The sequence below is a fragment of the Anopheles cruzii genome, chromosome 3 (assembly GCF_943734635.1).
Source record: "Anopheles cruzii chromosome 3, idAnoCruzAS_RS32_06, whole genome shotgun sequence".
Classification (NCBI taxonomy): Eukaryota; Metazoa; Arthropoda; class Insecta; order Diptera; family Culicidae; genus Anopheles; species Anopheles cruzii.
The window spans coordinates 78072245-78093912 of NC_069145.1; the positions used below are offsets into that span (position 1 = coordinate 78072245).

At 49.9% G+C, this 21668-nt stretch overlaps 3 protein-coding genes across 4 annotated transcripts; 2 read left to right on the forward strand and 1 right to left on the reverse strand.

The window, feature by feature from the left end:
• Positions 1–1333: 1333 nt before the first annotated feature.
• On the forward strand, positions 1334–11902 carry LOC128271924 (RNA-binding protein 42). The gene is made up of 5 exons (XM_053009609.1): positions 1334–1413; positions 1494–1866; positions 1939–2106; positions 2302–2560; positions 11527–11902. Exons 1-5 carry the CDS (start codon positions 1373–1375, stop codon positions 11649–11651), a joined length of 966 nt encoding a protein of 321 aa, XP_052865569.1. The 5' UTR covers positions 1334–1372; the 3' UTR covers positions 11652–11902.
• On the reverse strand, positions 2685–8172 carry LOC128271925 (uncharacterized). Its single transcript, XM_053009610.1, has 3 exons — positions 7793–8172; positions 7533–7693; positions 2685–3736 (listed from the first exon to the last, which is right to left on the reverse strand). The coding sequence occupies exons 2-3, from the start codon at positions 7539–7541 to the stop codon at positions 3035–3037; spliced, it is 711 nt and encodes a 236-aa protein (XP_052865570.1). The 5' UTR covers positions 7542–7693; positions 7793–8172; the 3' UTR covers positions 2685–3034.
• A 1208-nt stretch (positions 11903–13110) lies between the features above and the next one.
• Positions 13111–16623, forward strand: LOC128271896 (ribonucleoside-diphosphate reductase large subunit). Of its 2 annotated transcripts, XM_053009575.1 has the most exons (5): positions 13111–13245; positions 13335–13423; positions 13634–13811; positions 14247–16324; positions 16424–16623. In XM_053009575.1, exons 1-5 carry the CDS (start codon positions 13206–13208, stop codon positions 16487–16489), a joined length of 2451 nt encoding a protein of 816 aa, XP_052865535.1. In that variant the 5' UTR covers positions 13111–13205; the 3' UTR covers positions 16490–16623. The 2 variants fall into 2 exon arrangements, with proteins under 2 accessions (XP_052865535.1, XP_052865534.1); XM_053009574.1 differs by having other exon boundaries at positions 14247–16623.
• Positions 16624–21668: the final 5045 nt, after the last annotated feature.

A 21668-nucleotide genomic window follows, 5' to 3' on the forward strand; every position in this document is an offset into this window, starting at 1 on the left:
TATAATTACTGTTGCTTTCGCTCCGTGTAGTTGCTTTTCATTTCGAAAACTTCACGCTCAGTTTGGAAAATATTCATCCTTCATTTAGCTCCCGCTCACAAAACCCTGTCCCCCCCTAGGCGTGTAGTATTTTTTGTATATTTGTAAAGAGAAAAATATTGTTCCTTTTTTTTAATCTACGAATCAAGATTTAAAATTTATATAAGAGGTGAACAGAGAGAATAGAAAGAGAGAAGAGAGAGAAAGAAAGAGAGATTGAGAGAAGCTATACAATCGGAAAGCCGCGCGCGCAAGGATAACTTAAGCTAAGTAAGACGCAAACAGAGATATTTCAGCTCCACAATGACCCGAAATGACGTATTCACAGCATGGAGAATAGGCAAACCGAAAACCGGAGAAACAGAAACGTAAAAGAACGAAACAAAGAAACACCTTGTACGCGTCATCGTTTTCTTTCTTTTATTTAAACACACAATGCTTTAACTATGTCTTGATGAAGAAGTCTAGGCATAATAACTGCAAGAAGTGAACGAGTAACAGTAAAAAGTAATACGCATGAAGGACGTAATTAGGGAGGAACCGGGAGAAAATGCTTACTTTCTTCCGGCCCGATAGGTATAGGTTTCGTTTCCTTGTGTTAAAGAAAATAGAGCACATGTTTAATTTTCCTTCTGAGAAAGTTCTTCATTAAACTATTAGTAAGATACCATTTTTTTTTATTGATTGATTGTAATAACATTATTTTGGAATGTTTCTAAACTTTTTTGATGATAAAAAGAAATATATAAGCTTAAGGGTATGTTTAAAAACAAAGCGTGTCACGTTGTGCGGATATCCGAAATGCATAACGCAAAGCAGCCAAGTTGCAATTAGAACTGGGTTCAAGCATTACGTGAGTATTTAATCAAATTCTTTTAACCTTACACATATTTACTATTGTACTGTCGTATTCCATACGATCTTTCGATTCAAGCCCAAAGGGATCAGAGGGCCTCAGCAACGTGGCCCCACGGTTACAGAAATCAGCAAGAGACTTGCCCCAGCTGCACTACTCGGCATTTGAACCTGCCGGAGAATAATAATCATAATAGACTATTCTCATTTTATCGTCATCATTGAATTCAGTTTTCTGACCAATTAACGTTTCTACGTTTTCAAACAAACAAATTTCTTGCACGGTTCTAGAAACGCTTGGATGGAAGCGTTTTGCTCGTCGTGTGCACTGAGCTGAACATCTCGTTTGACAGATCGCACCGAGCGTCACTAGTGAATCAAAACAAACCGGCATCATAATCAACAATAGTGTGTGGCGCGCGTATTGTGTGATAAAATTAATACTAAAAGTCTTACAGGCGCGTCGGAACCAACAAAGATGGGCAGCAAACGGAAAAACATGGAAGACGAAATGTCCCGGTAATACTTGAAGATCCCGGCAGCGGGAATGGTGACAAAACATCATCATCATGACAAACATCACGCACATGTACTTTCAGCTTCGAAGCGGAGATTTCGACTGCAACCGTGGCGATGGAAGCGCCGGCAATGGCTCCGGCCATAGCCAGCAGCCCGTTTATACCGTCCCAGGTACGCACGGTCATCGGTTCGCAAACGTACAATCAGGTGCAGCAAAAGTTGGCCCAGGTCCCGCCCCGGTTGCCACCGCCTCCGATGCCCCCGTTTCTGCCACCGTACGGAGTCCAGCCACAGACGCTGTTGCCGCCCAAATCGTACACGACCGAACCGACGCCGGTGATTGTGAGCAGCGCTCCGAAAATGTATGCCGCTCGTCCAACCGTTGGCATTGCCACCAAGTCGGACATCTCGCCCGGACCATCCAGCAGCGGAATGGCGCCGACGGTACAATCGGTACGTAGAGCCTGTTTTCTTTTTTCCGATAACAAACGACAAGCTTTTAACGAACCAATGCTTCCTTCGCAGTACGATATCGCTAACATTCAGTACGAAGTGGTCACCAAGATGAAGAAACCGAAAACGGAGAAATCGGGTCCCAATCCGATCGCCGAAGAAGCCATTAAGGCAGCCCGCGCTTCCTCCGCGTTGCAGTCGTTCGGCAACAGTGAGCGCCGTGGCAAGAAGGACAAAAAGGTGAGTGCACTGGTGGGAACAAGGGAAACTGGTTTGGGTACGAATAAGGGCCAACGCGTAGCGGTAAAACCGGAAATTCGCGGCAAGCCTTCCTTCAGGGGTAGCGTTTATTTTACTTTCCCACCTTGGGTTTCGGTTCGGTTTGGCGCTGGCCTAATTGCGTTTCGTTCGCTTCACTTCGATTCATTTTCTTAGCAAACGGTGCGCGTTGCCGGTGGACAAACGTGGGAAGACATGTCCCTCTCTGACTGGTCGGAGGATGATTTCCGCATCTTTTGCGGCGATCTGGGCAACGACGTCAACGACGAGCTGCTGACGCGTACCTTCAACAAGTTCCCCTCGTTCCAGCGGGCCAAGGTGATACGCGATAAGCGCACGAGCAAAAGCAAGGGCTACGGCTTCGTGAGCTTCAAGGACCCGCAGGACTTTATTCGCGCGATGAAGGAGATGGACGGTAAGTGTAACTGGATAAGAACATAAGAACTGGAGAAGCGTTGCGTAGTGGAAGTAGAGATTGGATGCCCCGGAATGAAATTCTCGGACAAGATGCATTGAAAAGACACTTCCATTTTCCGACTCGTTCTTATATTGGGTACAAATTTTTTAACAGTGTACGAAGATAGTTAATTGATTCGATTTTTCCATGCTGCTCATAATGTATTTTTGTTTTTATATATATAACACTAATTGTAATGCTTCTTTTTATTACACATAGAATGAAGTATTAGGGTACACGAAGTTAGGTGAAAAGGTTTTGGGAAATTTTTTCTCCACCTCCGTTTGTTTTTTTTTATCTTCCAATTTTCTTCGCTTTTCGAACGTTGCGTTCATTGTCAAAACAGTGGGCCCAAGATCGGCCCACTTATCGGCAGGAATTTGACGGAGAGTAGTTGAACAACAAAGTAGGCGCAGAGCAAATGAAACCCACTTAACCCATCGGGCCCCAGCCGTACGACACGAACAGCTGCGGAACGGTGTACTGGCGGCGTGTGGCATTTCCTTTCGCACCCGCCCTCACCGTGGCGCCCCCGTTGTTGTCAACGTAATCGGCATCAGTCCGCAGTTTTTCCGCGTGTACGGCTGCTGCCGTTTCGCCGTACCGGTCCGGGAATGGGAGTTGCTGGGCAACAAGCGGTTGACCAACAGATTCAACCAGCGACGCCGCCGCCACCTCTTTTTGGGTTCGAGTGAGCGGTGTGTCGTCCTGCGAGCGTATCCTTAGCGACGCTGCCTGTTGCGCCTGCTGTTCGTGTTGCAGCTGCTGTTGCTGTTGTTGCTGTAGTAACTGCTGTTGCTGCTGCTGCTGCTGCTGCTGTAGCTGGGTTTGTGCGAAAGCTTTCTGTGCCTTCGTGTAGTGGTTGAGATAAAACATCGAGAACGGCATCCCCGATGCACCCCAGCCGCGCGACATGAAGAGGTCCTTCTTGATAGCCGTCGGTGTCGACGATGCTATCGCGGCCGGTGGCGAGCCGAACCCGGCACGGGCGCTGCCCTTTGTGCGTTGCTGTGCGAGGGCGTTTCCCAACGGTCCACTCGAGACTCCGCTGCACGGCTGCGATGTGACAGTTGGCGGTGCGTTGACCATCACCATGACGACCAGCCACAGGCAGATACATGTTGATAAGCGACCCTATCGAACGAGAGAGCCAGAGAGAGAGAGAGAGAGAGGGAAAGAAAAACATTAAAAGTTGCTCATAATTTTATGTCCATCACAGGTGACGCGATAGGCCAACAATCTCGACATCCTCCGCGGCGCCATGGTACGAGATTGAATCCTCGTTTTCTTTTTTTTGTGTACTCAAATGTGTATCTCTTCGTGTTGGGCGTCCTTAAGTGGCCCAAACATTGGCCCACAAATTAACATTCTTTTCACGTGCCATTGCTCGGTGTCGTGTACCATTTCGCATTCTTTGGCCGTTTACTTGGCAACATTTTTGGAATGAAAATAAACGCTGCCAAATGCCCATGCCAGTGCATCCTTGGTTTTTGATGGGATCCTTCGGAAGTAGGAAGTTACCGTCCCACGTCTGATTTGACCTTCTCAAACGATTCCCACGTGTTTTTCTATTGATTACTAAAAGAATTTTTACTGTCGGTCAGAAAGGTGGAAACCAAATTGACGTTTAATGCATCTTACATGGTTCCTTCATTCATCCTACTCGTGTTGCCATGGCCATCTTGAGTACACACCCAGAGAATACTTTGCAGACCAACTGTTCAGCTGTAAGGCCTACTGAGTTTGCTGAGAGTTAAGATTAGTAAAACTGTCCGTCCCTGTCCAATTGGAATGCCAACGTTTCCCGCGCGTACCCCTTGTTTATTACCCCGTTGGGTCCAGCTTTACTCCCGCCAATCACTGGCCAGTTCATGAGCCTTAAATTTAGCGCCAAACGAAGTAAACAAACGGTCATAAATAGATTTAAACTTGAGCGCCGATCAGCCGTTGAAGTTCACTTCCTGGTGCGCCGAAGTGATTTAGACTGTGACGGACAGCGACGGGGATGCGGACTCTAGCGCTTGAGCGGCCACCACCTCCTTTCCAATGAGCCACAGCGCCGCGATTGAGCGCACGCCGCGTGTTGTCGCTGGTGCGGGCGACCCTGGCCGGCTGGAGATGGACTTTTCGAAAAGTTCACAATCGCAATCAGTTGTAAATACGATCGTAAATAATCGCCTACCACCCTCGGCGTGCGTGCGCTCGGCCGGTGGACCACCGTTAATCGTTCCGTTTTGGGCCCGGCGATAGTCGGCGACGACGGCACTTTAAAGACCCTTCCCAACATCGCGAAGCGAACCCCGGAGTCACACAGGCCACATCGGATCGCCTATCGCCCTGTTGCCCACCCGCCGGCCCGTTGGAATGTTGTTTTATTATTTTTAGTTTTTTATTTCAATCCACTTTTAGGCGAGCATTTCGTTTCTTTTTTGTGCTGCTCCCCGTGCTGCGTTTACCTTCGATGGTGTGAATGTTTACAAAGTACGGAACTCCGGGATGATAATTGGCGATGGCAATTGAAGCGCTGATGATGCGACCGGCTGATAACGGGGTGAAGCGTGAAATAATTAATTCCCACCTTCCCCGCTACTGGACCGCCGGACTCTGATAACGTGTTCCAACGGTCAGACCCCAAGGAGGTCCAACTCATCTCCGTGGTGAATTCTACCCAGTCTAGCCAGTCATCACCGATGCTGTGTCCGATCGATGTGGACCGAAAATTCGGGTTTTGGACCGATGTGTTGTGTCCGACAATGGGACCACTAATTCGTCCCATACGCAGTGGACTCCCACGGTATATCCGGCTGACTGGCTCAACGGAACGGAACTGAACGCCACTTTCGGCCAGTCTAGGCAGCTGACCTGATTGCCTGCTCGAGATTGCAAAAAGCGCGATAAGGATCACGGCTATGCGACCATTCGATTCGAGCTGCAGCGCAATTCGCAATGAATGTGTACACTATTTGCGCTTATCGATCGGCACCGGGGATTACGGGGTCCGCGGAAAACGGAATGTTGCGCCGTGTGGCGCCAGCGACCGCCGTCTGGGTGTCTGCAAGCTACAAAGCGAGATCACCTCGCGGCCACGCGGTTGGGCGTGGGTTTCGGTTTGAGATTTTCACCGACGACCGCATTTTCTCGGAGGGGCATGATGCGGACATGTGGGCGCCGTATGATGCCGCGCCGGAACGTGCCGCGAAGATCGTGCATTGAATTAAGCGGCACAATCAGAGCGCTAAACTTTGCAAAATTCAATCACATCCTGGCTCGGGGACCACTGTGATAACGGGCAAAACCGCAGCTGCGGAAAACAGGAGCATCATTAGGAGCACACCGCAAGATGATGCGTATCGTTTTAACTTTCTCCATTAGATTTCAATTTTAATTTCATCATTAATCATTCATTATGCATCCGACCCGGAGTCGGAGGGCGCCTTCCGGTGGCGATGATTTATCTTTCCCACGAGATGTATGAAAAAGTTAGCGTCGATGTCGGGCACGGTTCTCCCGGGTGGATGGTTTCCGGCAACATGTTAAACATGCATCCAACGCAACCGTGAAATGGAGCTGTCGGCCATTTTTTTAACCTTCCTCTCCAGCCTGTTGAACGATATTTTTGACGATGGCATTTTGCGCATAATTGCCAATCAATGACGCTTCAGTGGTGAATCCGTGGGGGTAGATCGATCGAGGGTAGAATTATCGAATGCCGGAGCGGTGCAATTCGGGAAAACAAAATAATAAGACACCCCGTCCGCCCGCATAAATCTTCTTATCTGGAGTTCGCGCCACGTAAACACCTCCGCACTGGTCCGTGGCGTTGCGCTGCCGTAGCAGCAGCATCCGAATCTGATAGTTTGCCCCGGTGGAGTGGCAAATGTGTCGACGTCCGCAAACACGTCGTGCCCGGCGGGGAGATGATTTCGTATTCAAAACAACGAAATCGGTTTCCCGAGTTCCGGCAGCGGCGGCCTCGGACAACCCTTCCCACACTGGTTACTAGGCGCCTCCATCGACTCACTAATCGCGAGGTGGCGGCTGTGGAGACGCGAGCGGCCACAGTGCACGCTAATCACGACGACGAAAAGGAGGACAACCGCCGCCGCCACCGCCACCATCGCCTACGGTGGGAGTCCCAACCGAACGTGGCGTACGAGCCAACCTCCGAGTGAGCGCTGGTGGCCGCGGGCGATGTGCTGTGCTGCTACACGCGCACTATCTTGTTTACGCGGCCCCGGTTCATGCGGCTTGATTGGTTTTGCGCGTTCCAATCCGGCGGACAGAGCGTGGCGAGCAGCGATCGAGGACGAACGGCGCGCTACGGAGCGCATAGTGAACCCCACAGGAGAGTGGCCACAACGAACGGACCGAGCGGGCGGGATTGGTAAACACAACAGTCGCGCGCCGAACACAACCGGAGGACAACCGAAAACTGGAGCCAGTCAACAAATGTGCCGAACGGAGCCGATCACTGCCTTGTTTTTCGTTTTGCTTTAATGCTATTTTGCCATGTTTTAGGACCCAGCAGCCAGTCAAGGTGACTGAGTGTCTGCGGCCGATTCTCACGCTGACCCCCGCACCCCCTAGGGTGGAACTTTTGCCGCTGACCCAGAACATCGTTGCGAAGCCGACTTGCTTTTGTTATCACCGAACGGACCCCGGACTGCGGCGAGCCGATTGATTTGTTATTGAAATGCGTACCGCCACTGAATTCCGCCGAACCAACTGTTGCTGCTCCGTTCCGCTTGGGTTTCTATTTATTCTCACGCCCTCGGTTTGCCCAATCTGACTGTCAAATGACAGTTTGTCGATTCGCTGGTTCGCTTCCTCGCTGCGCTTGGTCAGCTTTCCGGTGTGGCACCTGATTTCGCCCACTTCCGCTTGATCCTCAAGACACATCGTCGAAGCGCTCTCTGAACCCGGTACTTACTTTATTCATTTTAGATCGAGTATCCTGTGTATCCTGTGTGTGTGTCTGGGGTCCTTTAGGTGACGATGATGCCGATGATCACTCGTTTACCAGTCCGGTGCTCAGAATGAAGTGTTCCAACGACGACGACAATCACTCCAAAACTATCTACCTTGCGCTCACTACTGAGCCCAATCGGGGTGCCAATCGAAAGAAGCGATCGTAAGGAGAGCAACTATCGATCACTGAGCGATCACTTGTTAAATTTTTTGTTTGCTTACAAATTTTTCGCCCGCTTGCGCCACAAAGCCAATCGATCACAAACTAATCAAATCCGGGTTAGTGGTGGAGGGTACATAGTGCGACTCTCGTTGCTGTGCTCCTAGCGCCCTGCGCCGCGGGTTCAATCATCACTGGTTTACCACCGCGGTGGCAGCACGCCGTGGCCAACATCGGGAATGGAAGCAATCCAGTGATCCACCATTCGGTGGCACCGGACGTCGAAAGCTGGGCACTCCGATGGGAGAGCCGAAGGCCGATATGTTCGTCGGCTCTGGGTTTTGGTACCCTGTACTCTTGAGGGTCAACCACACTTTTGTTCGCAACACACCCGCGATCCGCGAGTTCCGGTGAGCTTCAGGCGGAACCAGCACCGATCAGTTCACGATTCAACGACGGAATGTTAGCACGCGGTTCTCGGCGGGCGTCTTTTATCAATCGCCACAGCCTCCGCGAACCGGGCACGACTCAAGCTTCGCCAGGCGTCCCGCGTTATCATGGCACACACAAATCGGCCAGCCGCGCACACACACAGACACGCAGCCTAACGGGCGCACACGTCTAATCACACGTTCTTGTTCGCAATCGGTGCCTGAGGCCCGACGGATGCCCTCGGCTGTGTCTCGGGTCCGGTCGGGTGTTCCGAACCGAATGCCTGCGAAACCCGAAGGATACGGCTGATGAAGCCACAGCCGCAGGACTCGTTTTGCGCGCCAAAAAGCAATGTTCGCATGGCAGGCACCTGCGATTGTTCATCGTGTTGGGCCCAGATCGGGAACACCGGGAATTTAGTAGTACGTGGCACACGCTGCACACAAATTGTTTCCCGTTCCGGGATTGATTGCGAATGATGGAAGCCACATCATCGCCCATTTCCGATTATTGATCAGTAACTTTGTCACATCTCAATCAAATCAAGCACTTTTCGTAGCCCTTTCGTAGCCTGCTGAGCCTAATGATGGTGCATTTTTGGGCTGTTTTGTTTTGCTTTCGTGTCTGTCAAAAGTGGTTTTCTGATTTTAGGATTCTTTTAGGTTCTTTTGTTACTGTTTTAGCAATGTTTGTTGGTTGCTGGAAAGTTCTCGATTGTTTCGTTCTTTTGGATCCGAATTTCGTTTGTAATTATTTTATTCATTTATTTACATCACTTAGATTTTGGTTGTGTTCGCTGGGCGACTTTAAAGCTCCATTTTCTGTGGCCATCCATGTTTAAAACCAGTCAGGGTATTAACACATCGACCTCTTGACAACGATTTGTGATCCTTTAACAACTAATTGTGTCCAAACGACTCAAACGCAGGTTTTAAATGGCGGCATTCCTTCCAGCGACTAATCTGCCACTTTTGATGATGCTCTGGTCGACATTTTATAGTAAAATCTGAAAAAACCCTTCAAAACTCCCCTTTCTTACGTTAGTTCCGGTTGTGTCGCTTCTTTTTGTGTTGTGCTTTGAAAAGTGAAATGCTGCTCCCCCTTCTTTGGTTCCTCTCTCTCGGCTGTCCTAAGCTGGGTTTACATTTTCTTGTACACATTGTAAACAACCGAGCACCGAGTCCCACACGATAATTACGAGAGATAGAGAAAGAAAATCCACACACAAAGTTCTGCCCCATGGTTGGACTTTGAGCCTAGCTCGGACTGTGGCACGGCGACCTGCGTGGAAGCGCCCTGACCAAGGACACGACTTTCCGCCGTGCTAGCGTGGGGAGGGACGGATTGGCCAGCTCCGTTTGTTGATTGTTAGTTGGCTGCAATCTCATCACTATTTGCCATCTTGACCACTTGACTTTTGAACACCCACTCATCGGTCGTTACAGCAACCGGCCGCGTGGTGCTTAATCCGTGCAGGCCCCACCACCGTTGTAATCATCCGGTCACGCCCGGTCGTGTGCAATAATCGTTTTTTCCAACCGCGTATCAACTAACGAAACGATCCGGATTGAAATTCCTTAGTCCGTGTAAACAAATTCCAATTCCAAGTCGGTGCAAGTGAATTTCATGGGAACGAGCAGCATCGACTGGCGACGAATTAGCATCGCATTACATTATTCATTCCAGCGAATCGATTTACTGCCGGAAAACTGGTTTCTTAGCTTCATTGCTCTTGAGCCACTCTGACAATACGATTTCAATATTTTGACCATTTTTGTCGTTTATAGAGTTTCATGTAAGCGAGAACTGGAAGCTTTGCGGAAGGTATAATTTGACCATAGCCTTTCTTAGGGGTCCGTTCTTGGGGGTTAAATCATCTAGCCATAAGGGCAAAATTAGGGATTTTCCAGGAAAACCGAGCCACCAGCTCGCAAGTAATTAAACCCGCACGCCAAGTGATCCGTCATCGAAGATGGATGGCGCATCCGTCCCGATGCGTTTACCATGACCTGCTTGTCCGGATGCTGTGAGTGGCGATGGCCACCCTCCCGGGGGCAGTCGGGGGCATTCTGGTGTAAAACACTGTCCAAAAGGAAAATTAATCCAAAAACAACCATCCGACGACAAACGTGTCCTCGTCAAGGCCGACGTATGAACGTCAAGTGCCATCTCGGGAGCGTCCGTACCTGCAATCGGCAATCATTTGCGTCGTAATTTAAAATTCGTTCGTGGCACGGTCCACGGAGTGAGCGTAAACATCAACAGTAGTTGTTGGACCTTCCCTTCGCCCGATCCGGCTTCTCCGGCATAGTTTGGGTCGAACTAGCGGTAAACAGAAAACATACCCAACCGTCGAAAGCCTGAGCCGTTTAGAGGTTGGGCAGAGCAAGAGGAATATTCAGCATCAATTACACCGGCCTCCGGGCGGTTGCCAGAAACGGTGCCCAGCAAGCGGTGCCTTACGCCGAAGAAGGTGGCGCAATAGACGGTCTCTAGGGTCGGTTACGATTGTTTTCAACGCCTCGCCGTGATGATATACACGTACGATATGAAACGACACCCAGTGCTGGTAAACGACAAGTTCCGGTGTGTCCTAGGAACCGATGGCTATCACTTTCAGGTCGATTGATATCCACTGTGCGCTACGGATGGTAATTAAATTGAAAATCAATCCCATGTGAAAGCTTCGCAAGCCCTCGGAAGCTGGGAACCGTCGCCAGTCCAAGGGATTCGGAGCAATTCATTCATGTGAATCCTATGGGTGGACGGACCTTTCCTTTTCGCGGTGCGGAGGGTGCGGCTCTATGATGACAATAATGGACATTTTGCTAATTTCGAAAACGAGACCAAATTTGTGTCCAAACGAGTTCCCGTTGCCAAGTAGGGTACTAAATGAGAGGCCATGGAGATCTTTTGCGGATCTGGTGCTCTGTGGACAGCCAATCGTTTGACTCAGAATGTCCACTTTTGAGGTGAACAACTTTGCGTGTCACTTCAAGTTTTGCAACCTTTATTGTGTATACCCGAAACAATACCCGGAACTTTATTGTGTATACCCGGACGGTGCGGTTTCGAACTGTTCTGGTCCAAGATCCGTTGCTGTGTGGCTTTATGTAACTTTCGCAAAATGAATTGCGTTAGAGTCCGAAATTCCGCACACGGAAGTGTCGTTTGTGCCACGTGTGTGGTCCATTGCTAAGCACCTTGACCTACAAATGTCACTTGGCGGTGACTGGAACTAGAACTTGTTTGGAAGACCGTTCAAAGTTGTTTTTTCTTACCGATTGCATCTTAATGCATCTGCTAGTATTGTTTTCACTGGCCATTCTCTGAAATCGCTTCTTTCCGCATGTTTCTTCCACAGGACGGTACGTTGGCAGTCGGCCCATTAAGCTGCGCAAGAGCACCTGGAAAAACCGCAGCATCGAGGCAGTGCGGAAAAAGGAAAAGGAAAAGCAGGCGCTTCTTAGCCTCTTCAATCAAAGCTAGTGCGATGGATGGTGAGATTTTAGAGCAATACGGATCCCGACATCAACTCAAAGCGTAGTGAATAGAATGAAAAATTAATACAAATAAATAATGATTGTAAAAATAGTGCCCACTTGAGCGATAGAAAACCCGTATGATAAATGCGCATATGCCATTCAAACGCATGACAATGTTTCAAATGTTCCTATCAAACGACATTTCGATTGTTCGATCGCTTTTTTAACTAACCCCAAAAACAGTTCTCTTTATAATTAGACATTTACATTTAGTCTTGTCATACGGTCATCACCATGTACATCTTTTGTTTCAACACATTAGGTCAACTATTAGAGAAAATAAATTAAGTTTTGTTTTAAGATTCAGTACATCTAGTAGACTTAATTTCCAAACCCGGAACAGTACGATTTACAACATGGCGGCGAGTTCAGGCGTTTGTCCAACAGAGGGTCCAAATCAAGCCAAAAGCTCCTCAAACCCCGATCGGGAACTAAGTAGGGGCGGCAGTGACGAAAAACCCATCGAGGCCATCGAAATTAGGGTTGGTATTGCTTTCGAAATCGAGTCAAATGACCCACAACACTGTCATTGTTGCACGTTGCAGTACTATGAAGGCGAGAGGAACAAAGCGAACCAACCATCCGGCTGCGGGAGGGCCAAATTGACGAATGGTGATCGATATGAGGGCACCTTTCGCCGAGGTGTTTTTCATGGGTATGGCACACTGAGTCAAAAAACCGGCCACCGCTTCGAGGGCAACTTTCGCAAGGGCCACAAACATGGCCGAGGCTGCCAGCGGTATCCGGATGGCTCGTGGTACGATGGGGATTGGTCTCGCGGAGTGCGCCACGGATACGGTGTGTATCGATACGCAAATCAGGACGTGTACAACGGTAACTGGTGTTTCGGCCAAAAGCACGGCGTTGGAGTTTATGTGTTTGCGGAGAGTGGATTGCGCCTGAAAGGGGCCTGGAATACCGGTTCCCTTGAAGGTCCGGTTGTTCTTTCACTTGGCGACGTGGAAGTCCACGTCACCTGGAGCGCCACTACTGATGGTCTTCTGGAAACGGCTGAAAGTGTGTTCAATTTTAGCTGCAAATACCTACTCCGTGGGATCATGAAACGTGGAGTGTTCGATGAGTACGTCTGGTGGCCAACCGCACTGGAGCTGTACCGACTGGCGTCACTCCCACCGGAACCGTTGCCCGTGTCGATTCCGTTCATGGCGAGTCGCAGTTCAAGCGCCTCAGATAACGGCGATGGAAACGAATCATTCAAATGTTTAGTTTGAATATTCACCGTTGCAACGAGTGGCGCTGTCAACGGCGGGGTTTAGAAATTCGAAACAAAATTGCCTGACGTTAGTCAGCTGTCAAAATGGAGCGCAAATTTGCGCGAAAAGCAGGCTTCTCCGCACCATTCTTTTGTTGGTTTTTGTTCGCTGTGGATCGTCGGTGCGCTCGTTGAGGCTTTTGCTAGATTGTTCTATTAAAATTACCATCCCTGAGATCCATACTGCGTGTTCTTGAGTAAGTCAGTAAACGAAAAACTGTCGAAATGGTGCTGAAATCGAGCAAAATGTACGTCTTCAAGCGAGGTAAGTTGCGCACGGCCAAGACCGGCCTCACCTGCGGCGTCACAACCATGGTCTGTTGGCTTTCCTTTTCTTTTCCCGTTAATCTAAAGACGGACGAAAGGAGGAAGTTCACCTGGACAAGATCACGTCGAGGATACAGAAGCTTTGCTATGGCCTGAATATGGACTTTGTCGATCCGGTAAGTGCGAAAGGGAACATGGAATGAAGGAACACGGTGGGATGCGGGGAGGTTACGGAGGGTCCTGCCATTCATGGTTGATTTCCCATGCAGAGTCTCGTTCGGTGCGTCGACCGGAAAGGATCGGTTGTTGTTGACAATCCGCAAAGTGTTTATTAACAATTGTTTTCCCGTTTCCTCTTCGCCTCGTTTTGTTGGCCTTTCAAATAGGTTACGATCACTCTGAAGGTCATAAGTGGAATTTACTCCGGTGTTACCACGCAAGAACTGGACAATTTGGCCGCCGAGACAGCTGCCACGATGACAACAAACCATGCCGATTACGCGATCCTTGCCGCGCGCCTTGTTGTCTCGAATCTGCACAAGGAAACAAAGAAACAATTTTCCGGTAAGTGTGTCCCGTCCTTGCAAGGTTGCAGGTGCGAAAGTGTGCAAAGCGCAGATGGTGCAGATTGGCATGGTGTGCGTGAGTCGTACCAGCATGGCGTCCGATTTGTACATGAATATTCTTGTATTGCTACAGATACATGAATTTTCATGGATTGACCGATCGCGCCGTATGAACGAAAATTAGGCTCTTTCGCTAATTAGTTATCAATTTTAACTTCCAATAATAATTTAATGTTTTGTAACATTTCAATTTTATTGTTGTTTTAAAGATCCCTCAGATCATTGCAAGAAAACCCAACACTGACCGTTTATTTATTTCCAGAATTTTATAATTTTTTGAGGGATTGAACTGGTAGAATAATTATTTCTCAATTCTATCGCCTTTTATTAACTTTTCTTGTATTTCAAATTTTCTTATTTTCCGTTTTCGCAGACGTTATGCACGATCTGTACATGATGGAGAACGAATGCCTGAAAACAAAGTCTCCGATGATCTCGGACTTTCACTACAAGGTGATCATGGACAACGCGGATCGGTTGAACTCGGCGATAGTGTACGATCGCGATTTTAGCTACAACTATTTCGGCTTTAAAACGCTGGAACGCTCGTATCTGCTGAAGATCAAGGGCAAAATCGTTGAGCGTCCACAGCACATGCTGATGCGTGTGGCCATCGGGATCCACGGCGAGGACATTGAGGCGGCCATCGAGACGTACAATCTGCTGTCGGAGCGCTACTTCACGCACGCATCGCCCACCCTGTTTGCGGCGGCCACTCCGCGCCCGCAGCTTTCGTCCTGCTTTCTGTTGACCATGTCGGACGACAGTATCGAGGGCATCTACGATACGCTCAAGCAGTGCGCCTTGATCTCGAAATCGGCCGGAGGCATCGGGCTGAACGTGCACTGTATCCGCGCCAAGGGAACGTACATCCGCGGAACGAACGGGGTCTCCAATGGGCTGGTGCCGATGCTGCGCGTCTACAACAACACGGCACGGTACGTGGATCAGGGCGGTAACAAGCGGCCGGGCGCGTTCGCCATCTACCTCGAACCATGGCACGGAGATGTGTTTGAGTTCTTGGACCTAAAAAAGAACACAGGTAAGGAGGAGGTGCGCGCCCGCGACATGTTCTACGCACTCTGGATTCCCGATCTGTTCATGAAGCGCGTCGAGGCGAACGAGATGTGGAGCCTGATGTGCCCGCACGACTGCCCCGGGCTGGCTGAGTCGTGGGGCGAGGAATTTGAAAAGCTGTACACGGGATACGAACAGGAGGGGCGTTTCATTCGCCAGGTTAAGGCACAAGACTTGTGGTTCGCGATCATCGAGTCGCAGGTGGAGACGGGCGTCCCGTACATGCTGTACAAGGACGCGTGCAACCGGAAGAGCAACCAGCAGAACGTCGGAACGATCAAATGTTCGAACCTGTGCACGGAGATCGTGGAGTACTCGTCGAAGGACGAAATCGCGGTGTGCAACCTGGCGTCGATCGCACTCAACATGTTCGTGAAGCCGGATCGGACGTACGATTTCGCGAAGCTGAAGCACGTGGCCAAGACTGTGACGTGCAACTTGAACAAGATCATCGACGTTAACTTCTATCCGGTGCCGCAAGCGAAACGTTCCAACATGCGTCACCGACCGATCGGGATCGGTGTCCAGGGGATGGCTGATGCGTTCATTTTGATGCGCCTACCGTACGAGAGCGAAGAAGCGCAGAAGCTGAACCAGCAAATCTTTGAAACCATCTACTACGGTGCACTGGAAGCGAGCTGCGAGCTGGCCGAGAAGGACGGTCCGTACGAAACGTACGCCGGAAGTCCGGTGAGCAAGGGCATCCTGCAGTACGACATGTGGGACAAGAAGCCAACGGAGCTGTGGGATTGGACGGAGCTGAAGGCAAAGATTGCAAACCACGGGGTCCGAAACTCGCTGCTGCTCGCACCGATGCCAACCGCATCGACGGCACAGATACTGGGCAACAACGAGTCGTTCGAGCCGTACACATCAAACATCTACAATCGCCGGGTGCTGTCGGGCGAGTTCCAGGTGGTCAACCATCACCTGCTGAAGGATCTGACCGAGCTGGATCTGTGGGACGATGATATGAAGAACAAAATCCTGGCCCACAACGGATCGATACAGCAGATCGAGGAGATACCGGAGAACATCCGGGATCTGTACAAAACGGTGTGGGAGATCTCCGTGAAAACGTGCATCAAGATGGCCGCGGACCGTGGTGCCTTCATCGATCAGTCGCAATCGTTCAACATTCACGTGGCGGAACCGAACTACGGTAAGCTAACGTCGATCCATTTCTACGGCTGGAAGATGGGCTTGAAGACCGGCATGTACTACTTGCGCACGAAGCCGGCGGTCAACGCGATCCAGTTCACGGTCGACAAGTCGAAGCTGCAGGGTTCGGCCAGCCAGCAGCTAAACGCAAGCCGCCAATCGATGAACGGAACCGCAGAAGGCTCGCCTCCGACCGCCCAAATGCAGCGCTCGATGATCAACGGCAGCAACAGCAGCACTCCTCGCCGCCCCGTGAATGAAGCGGACCAGGAGCAGCAGCCCCAGATGAATGGCTCGATGGCGGACCGAAACCAGCGAATGGCGGAGATGGTTTGCTCGCTGGAAAATAAGGACGACTGTATGATGTGCGGATCGTAGAACGGTTCCGTACGGTGTGTGTTTTGTGAGTTGTGCTGCACGTTCTCACCATTTTATTCATTGCACCCATTTTACGAATTGTTTTATATCACCCCCCGTTTACGTTTAGTATAATTTGTGTATTTTTAATGTATTTGTGGCTCGAGTGTCTACGAGTTTTGTTTTTGTGTACGTACGGAAATATCACCCGGCACGGTTTCCATTTGGTAACGGCAGAAGTCAGCGCCCGCCACAACATTGCGTGACCCTTCGGAAACGTTTTACCAACGGCTTCTCATCATGCGGCTCAGAGGACCGTTTTCTCAATTTTGTTGGACATTAGTGATTAGATGTTTGGCGAAGAAGAGACTATTTCGGTGAGGAAAACTGTTCAATTAGTTCATAAGTTAAGTATCGAATCAGCTCTTCCGGCAGAGCGTACAAAAAAACGATGCCGAGCAGATTCTGCTCATCTGCGCCAGAAGAGTGAGAATGAGAACCGAAACAGTGAGTAAGGTTGTCAACAGTGAGAAAGCCGAACATTTGCTTCGGCTCTTGGTCAATTTCGGTAAAGAAAGGTCAGGTTCAAAGTCAGTTCGTTTTAGAAATGCAAGATATTTCACTTATTTTATTTTTGGTTCGCTTTATTCAATTGTTTCGCGTAAATTACAGTTGTTACTGTTTTTGTTGTTCATTTTTTCAACGGCCGATTTGAATGCATAAACTGACAGTTGTTTGACTTCGAATTTCGAAATCGAAATTCGAAAATTTTCGAAAGAGCCCGGGAACGAAATCGAAAATCAAAAAAAAAAATCTAAATCAAGCGGTCAGAACACACAGAATTAGTTTATTTCATAAAATTGTTGTTTCATGCACGGCGGGTGTGTTATTTCCGTTCCGTAACGACCATCTACCCCGTTCGGTGAGGTACGTTTCCTTGCGTTGTTCGGTGTGATTCGCCGTGTTTTGTTGGTTTGTTCCGATGCTCCCGGTGTGTGAGAAGGTGTTGTAGAAACTCGCGAAAATACGGTACCAACCACCCGGAATCAGCTGTTCCGGGCCACGCGTCAAACACTTGGAGCTTGTGTGTGCTTTCCGGTTTGGGGGTGTCGTGCTCACGGAAAAAGGTTATAATTTCGCCAAATTGCTCCGTGAGCCGGTGCGTGTATGTGTGTGTGTGCCGGTGGGGTCGAAACCAAATCCGTGAAACCGTGGTGAACACGCGTCCAATTCAGGGTTCCGGAAGCTGCCGCACGACGTTCACGAATTATCATGGTGGCGGCAAGCAAACAAGAAGAAGCCCACAGGAAGTGGTGAGGTCAAGTGACGAGCTTTAAGACGGGGTGGGTGGCTAGTAAACTCCCCCGTTCGGAACCGGAACCGGTGGCTCTACCCTTCCTTCCTGTGCGACAACGCGACCCCCCCCCCGGTCACGCTCCGCTGACCAAGGCTAAGGCCAGACCCCCAGACACACCAGCGCGACCGTCGCCAAGGTAAGCGCACTTTTAGAGTTTTGCAGAAAACGGAAGATTTCCACTGCTCGCCAAACGGGGGTGCCATTTGTTGGTCGTGTGGGTGCCGTGATAAAGAAGTCACACCGTGAGGGGGCGCCTTTCACCACACACACACACACGGGGAAGGATACGCACATGAGTTTGGAGAGGAAAAACAACAAGCGGGCGAGTAATGAGCACAACACACGCACGGCGAGATGCATCCGCGTGAGAAGTGAGCTTTCGCCGTCGGAGCGTGAGCGGGAGAACCGGTGCCGGAACAGAGACGGCACCAACCGACACACACAGGCTCCACAGGCAGGATACGCTCCCACACACACGCACAGTTTTTGCTTACGTACCGGCTGCTGCGGCGGCGGCCAACCTACCGCGCCCGGTTGGCCTGCTTTCGGCAGGTCGTCGCTGCCTCCCCGGCCGCCGCCGATTTTACACTCTCTCCCTGTGCCGGCGCTTGGCCCACTTTCTCTCTTTCTCTCCACCGCGTGACCGTCAGCTTTCGGACGCCCGGTTACAGACCCCGGAATGTTCCGCCTTGGCCGGAGACTTTGGGTTGGTCCCAATGTGGAACACACCTATGACACGGTGCGTATGTCCCGCTGGATCCGAAAAGGGGACATGCATTTTCTGCCAAATGTGTTTGGCAAAGCAAAAGCTGGCCCTTTTCTTCCATATGTTCGGTTGCGTTCGATCGTTCTTCTTTAATTCAACCTCTTTTTTGTTGTACAAATGTACTTCCCCAATCATGATTGGTGCGGCCCAGGAACGGCTCCGGGAATTACATAAATTCTGGAAACGATTCCTTTTTGGACTTCTTCGGCGGAGGCATTCCCTAGCGGTCGCGGATGCTGCGTCCTGTTCCGGGCCCCGCTCGGCTCGGCAAACCACCATTATTTCAGCTCGCTTTCGTCCATGTCCAGCGGCTACCATTTTGGCGGGGGCCAAACGAATTGACTGACCGCTCCTCCCCTCCCCGAGAGCCTGATATGGGACCGTGTTCATCCGAATCGCCTCCCAGCGGGGGCCCCCCGAACCATCGACGGCCATCGGAGAGAACGCCTATGCAAATGTGTGTAAACCTGCCTTTAAATGGTGAACAGTTCAAGGTTTCCATTGATAGCATCGACCGTGGCGTGGCGCGACCAGCGTTAGAGCCCGCGATTAGCATTGGCCATCGCAGCGAACTGCAAACTCTCTGCCCAGCAGTAGCAGCGAAAAAGAAGTTGACATCGCCGTGCCATCCGTTTTGCAATATATTTCGCAACTATTTCGCGAAACAGAATTCCGATGCGGCAATGGACGGCCGGCGGTCAGGCCTTGGCCTTGCACTCACCGTGTATCTTTTATTCGCTAATTTATAAAACCTTAACGCCTCGGCGCGGTAGCAATTTGGGCAAATCGCATTAAAATGCAATTTAGCCGAGGTGATAAGTGCGGTTCGTTATCCTAATGAGGTGCGCCTTACCGAAGACGCCTTCTGACCGAACAATTCGAATTGTCGAGAGCGTCGATTAGCTATCGGGGCCAATTTTCGATGCTCCGGTCGCTTGTTACGTGGCCGGTGTTGGTTGGTGTGATGCAAAACTGCTTCTTAAGCGCTTGTCAACATTTGCGACCGCTGAGCTTTTAATTAATTGCACTTCAAGGTGCCAAATTGAATATTTCGGGTCTCACTATTTGGAGGGAAATTTGATTAAAAATGCATCTAATTGTGAATGTTAATATTATTGCAGCATTCTTCTTCTCAACTTTGGATGCAAATAAAATTGGACCATTTTAAGGCCAAAGCTTACTTCTCTTAAGGTCTTTTTCTCTCTTTCTCTCTGCCGAGGCCGAAAACTTTTGGCCAAACAACGACTTGGTTCTTGTGGTTTTGCCATCACTCCCAACAGCGCAGTACCTTTTTCCATTTGTTGCCCGTGGCCCCCCTCGGTGCCACAGGGCTCCGGGAGGGAAACTTTTATTTTACAAACAAATCAATAGTTTGCCGATTTGTGTTGTGGGTTAACGACAAACTTCCGCCATGCTGCCACCCTAGCGGCCGTGTGTTTTCCATTTTGGCCCACGAATGGGCCAGGCGAACATCGGCCAAGTTTGCACTTGAACCACTGCCCTCATTCCGACTGCTGCTCCCGTGTGGGTTGGTTTGTGTTTTCTGTCCGGTTCCGATGTGCGCCCCCGTGGGGAGTGTAATGGTTTGACTCCAGCGAATCGGTCGCTATCGGTCTTTCTGCATATCGTTTGGTGAATCACTGGCAAACGGTGCTGGTGGCTTTTGGAGCTTCTAGAAAGTTACGATGCCGGCGAAGCATGATTTATTTCGTCTGCAATGAATTTTGGATTTCGCTGCCTCCTGGTTCGAGCGCGTCTATCGCTTCTCCAATGATTGACCTACATTTGTGTCCGGTGACGATTCCTGGGGCTAGCTGACTGAAGCGCGTGTAAGGTATATCAACGATCTTGAGCTACACGGTTGTCTTTTCACACGATTTACGAGCCGCCGATGAGACGCCGATGGGCCGGAAGATCAAGCACCAAATCATGCTGTTTACGGTTCGGTTCTTAAGTCAATTTGAATTTTATCATGTATGTTTATCTTGTTGTGTGCTCCCCTGCCCTCCCTTGTTGTGTGCTCTCTTCTCTTGCTCCGTGACTGATTTATGATTCAATTTGTTTATCTCCTTCTGGAGGGCCGTATAAAATGTCACCTAAAACGGTAGTAAATGGTTGAACCGGTGATATGCTGGCTGTTGCCTGTAAAATAGCTATGCTTTGCGTTCGCATGTCGGGGCCTATCTTTTGAATTCCCACCGCGCATAATTAAGGAGTTGTGTAATCTTGTAAGTTGGTCACCGTTTAGCGATTTTCCAATTACGAGCTGCACGAGTGATTCTGATGTAAAGTAGTCAAAAGCGGACTTTTGGTTTTGCTCGATCAACTTTCAGTAAATGTCGCTTTTTTTTTTGTTAGTAAACCGATCACGTTCCAGAAATTGTGAGTGTAATTTACGCGTGCCCTGGGAGAAGTTAGTGACCGGAGCGCTTCGAAGCTGGACTACGATATCGGGGCCATCTAGGGCCCTGACCCAACAAGATGTATGAGCTTTAAATTCATGGCCTGCATTACAATCACGCGAATATTGTGTACGGCGCACTCCATTACCGCCACCGCCGTTTATGGTCCAATTTGACGGAGATCGCAATGTTTTCACCATTCGCCGTGGCTCTATTAGGGCGGGCGCTCTTTGTTGGACGGTGGCAAAAGGCACAAGATGAACCGTAAGTCACCAACGAAAGCGCACAAAAAAGAGAAAAGTATATCAGGGAAATGATTAGCCCGCGATGACGGTGCTTCTTGCCGTGGAAAAAGGTGAGCTATGTTGGCGTGGCCGGCAAATAGGCTTTGTCTTTTTGTTCAACTTTTGGACGGCCGCCGGTGGTGATTTCATGGGCTTGGCATCTTGGCGAGAGTCCGAGAAGACCGATCATTTAGCGAGGGGAAGCCTGACAGCCTTTAATTTCTACACTGAACCTGGTAGGTCGCAGCTGATGAAGATTCCGTAGCGAGAGAGAGTGGACGCACCTCTAACTTTGCACACGGATCCGCCCATGCTGGCTGCTGCTCCGGTGACGTTTTTAGTGAGCGTATTGAAGTAATGATTCAATTTATTCCGAGTGGAATTGCACCAG

Bases quoted from the DNA above. Each gene is read 5' to 3' on its own strand.
- LOC128271896 (XM_053009574.1), top strand. From the start codon at position 13,206: ATGGTGCTGAAATCGAGCAAAATGTACGTCTTCAAGCGAG. The intron at 13,246-13,334 runs GTAAGTTGCGCA...GTTAATCTAAAG, and splicing joins AATGTACGTCTTCAAGCGAG to ACGGACGAAAGGAGGAAGTT. The intron at 13,424-13,633 runs GTAAGTGCGAAA...CCTTTCAAATAG, and splicing joins ATATGGACTTTGTCGATCCG to GTTACGATCACTCTGAAGGT.
- LOC128271924 (XM_053009609.1), top strand. From the start codon at position 1,373: ATGGGCAGCAAACGGAAAAACATGGAAGACGAAATGTCCCG. The intron at 1,867-1,938 runs GTACGTAGAGCC...CTTCCTTCGCAG, and splicing joins TGGCGCCGACGGTACAATCG to TACGATATCGCTAACATTCA. The intron at 2,107-2,301 runs GTGAGTGCACTG...TCATTTTCTTAG, and splicing joins GTGGCAAGAAGGACAAAAAG to CAAACGGTGCGCGTTGCCGG.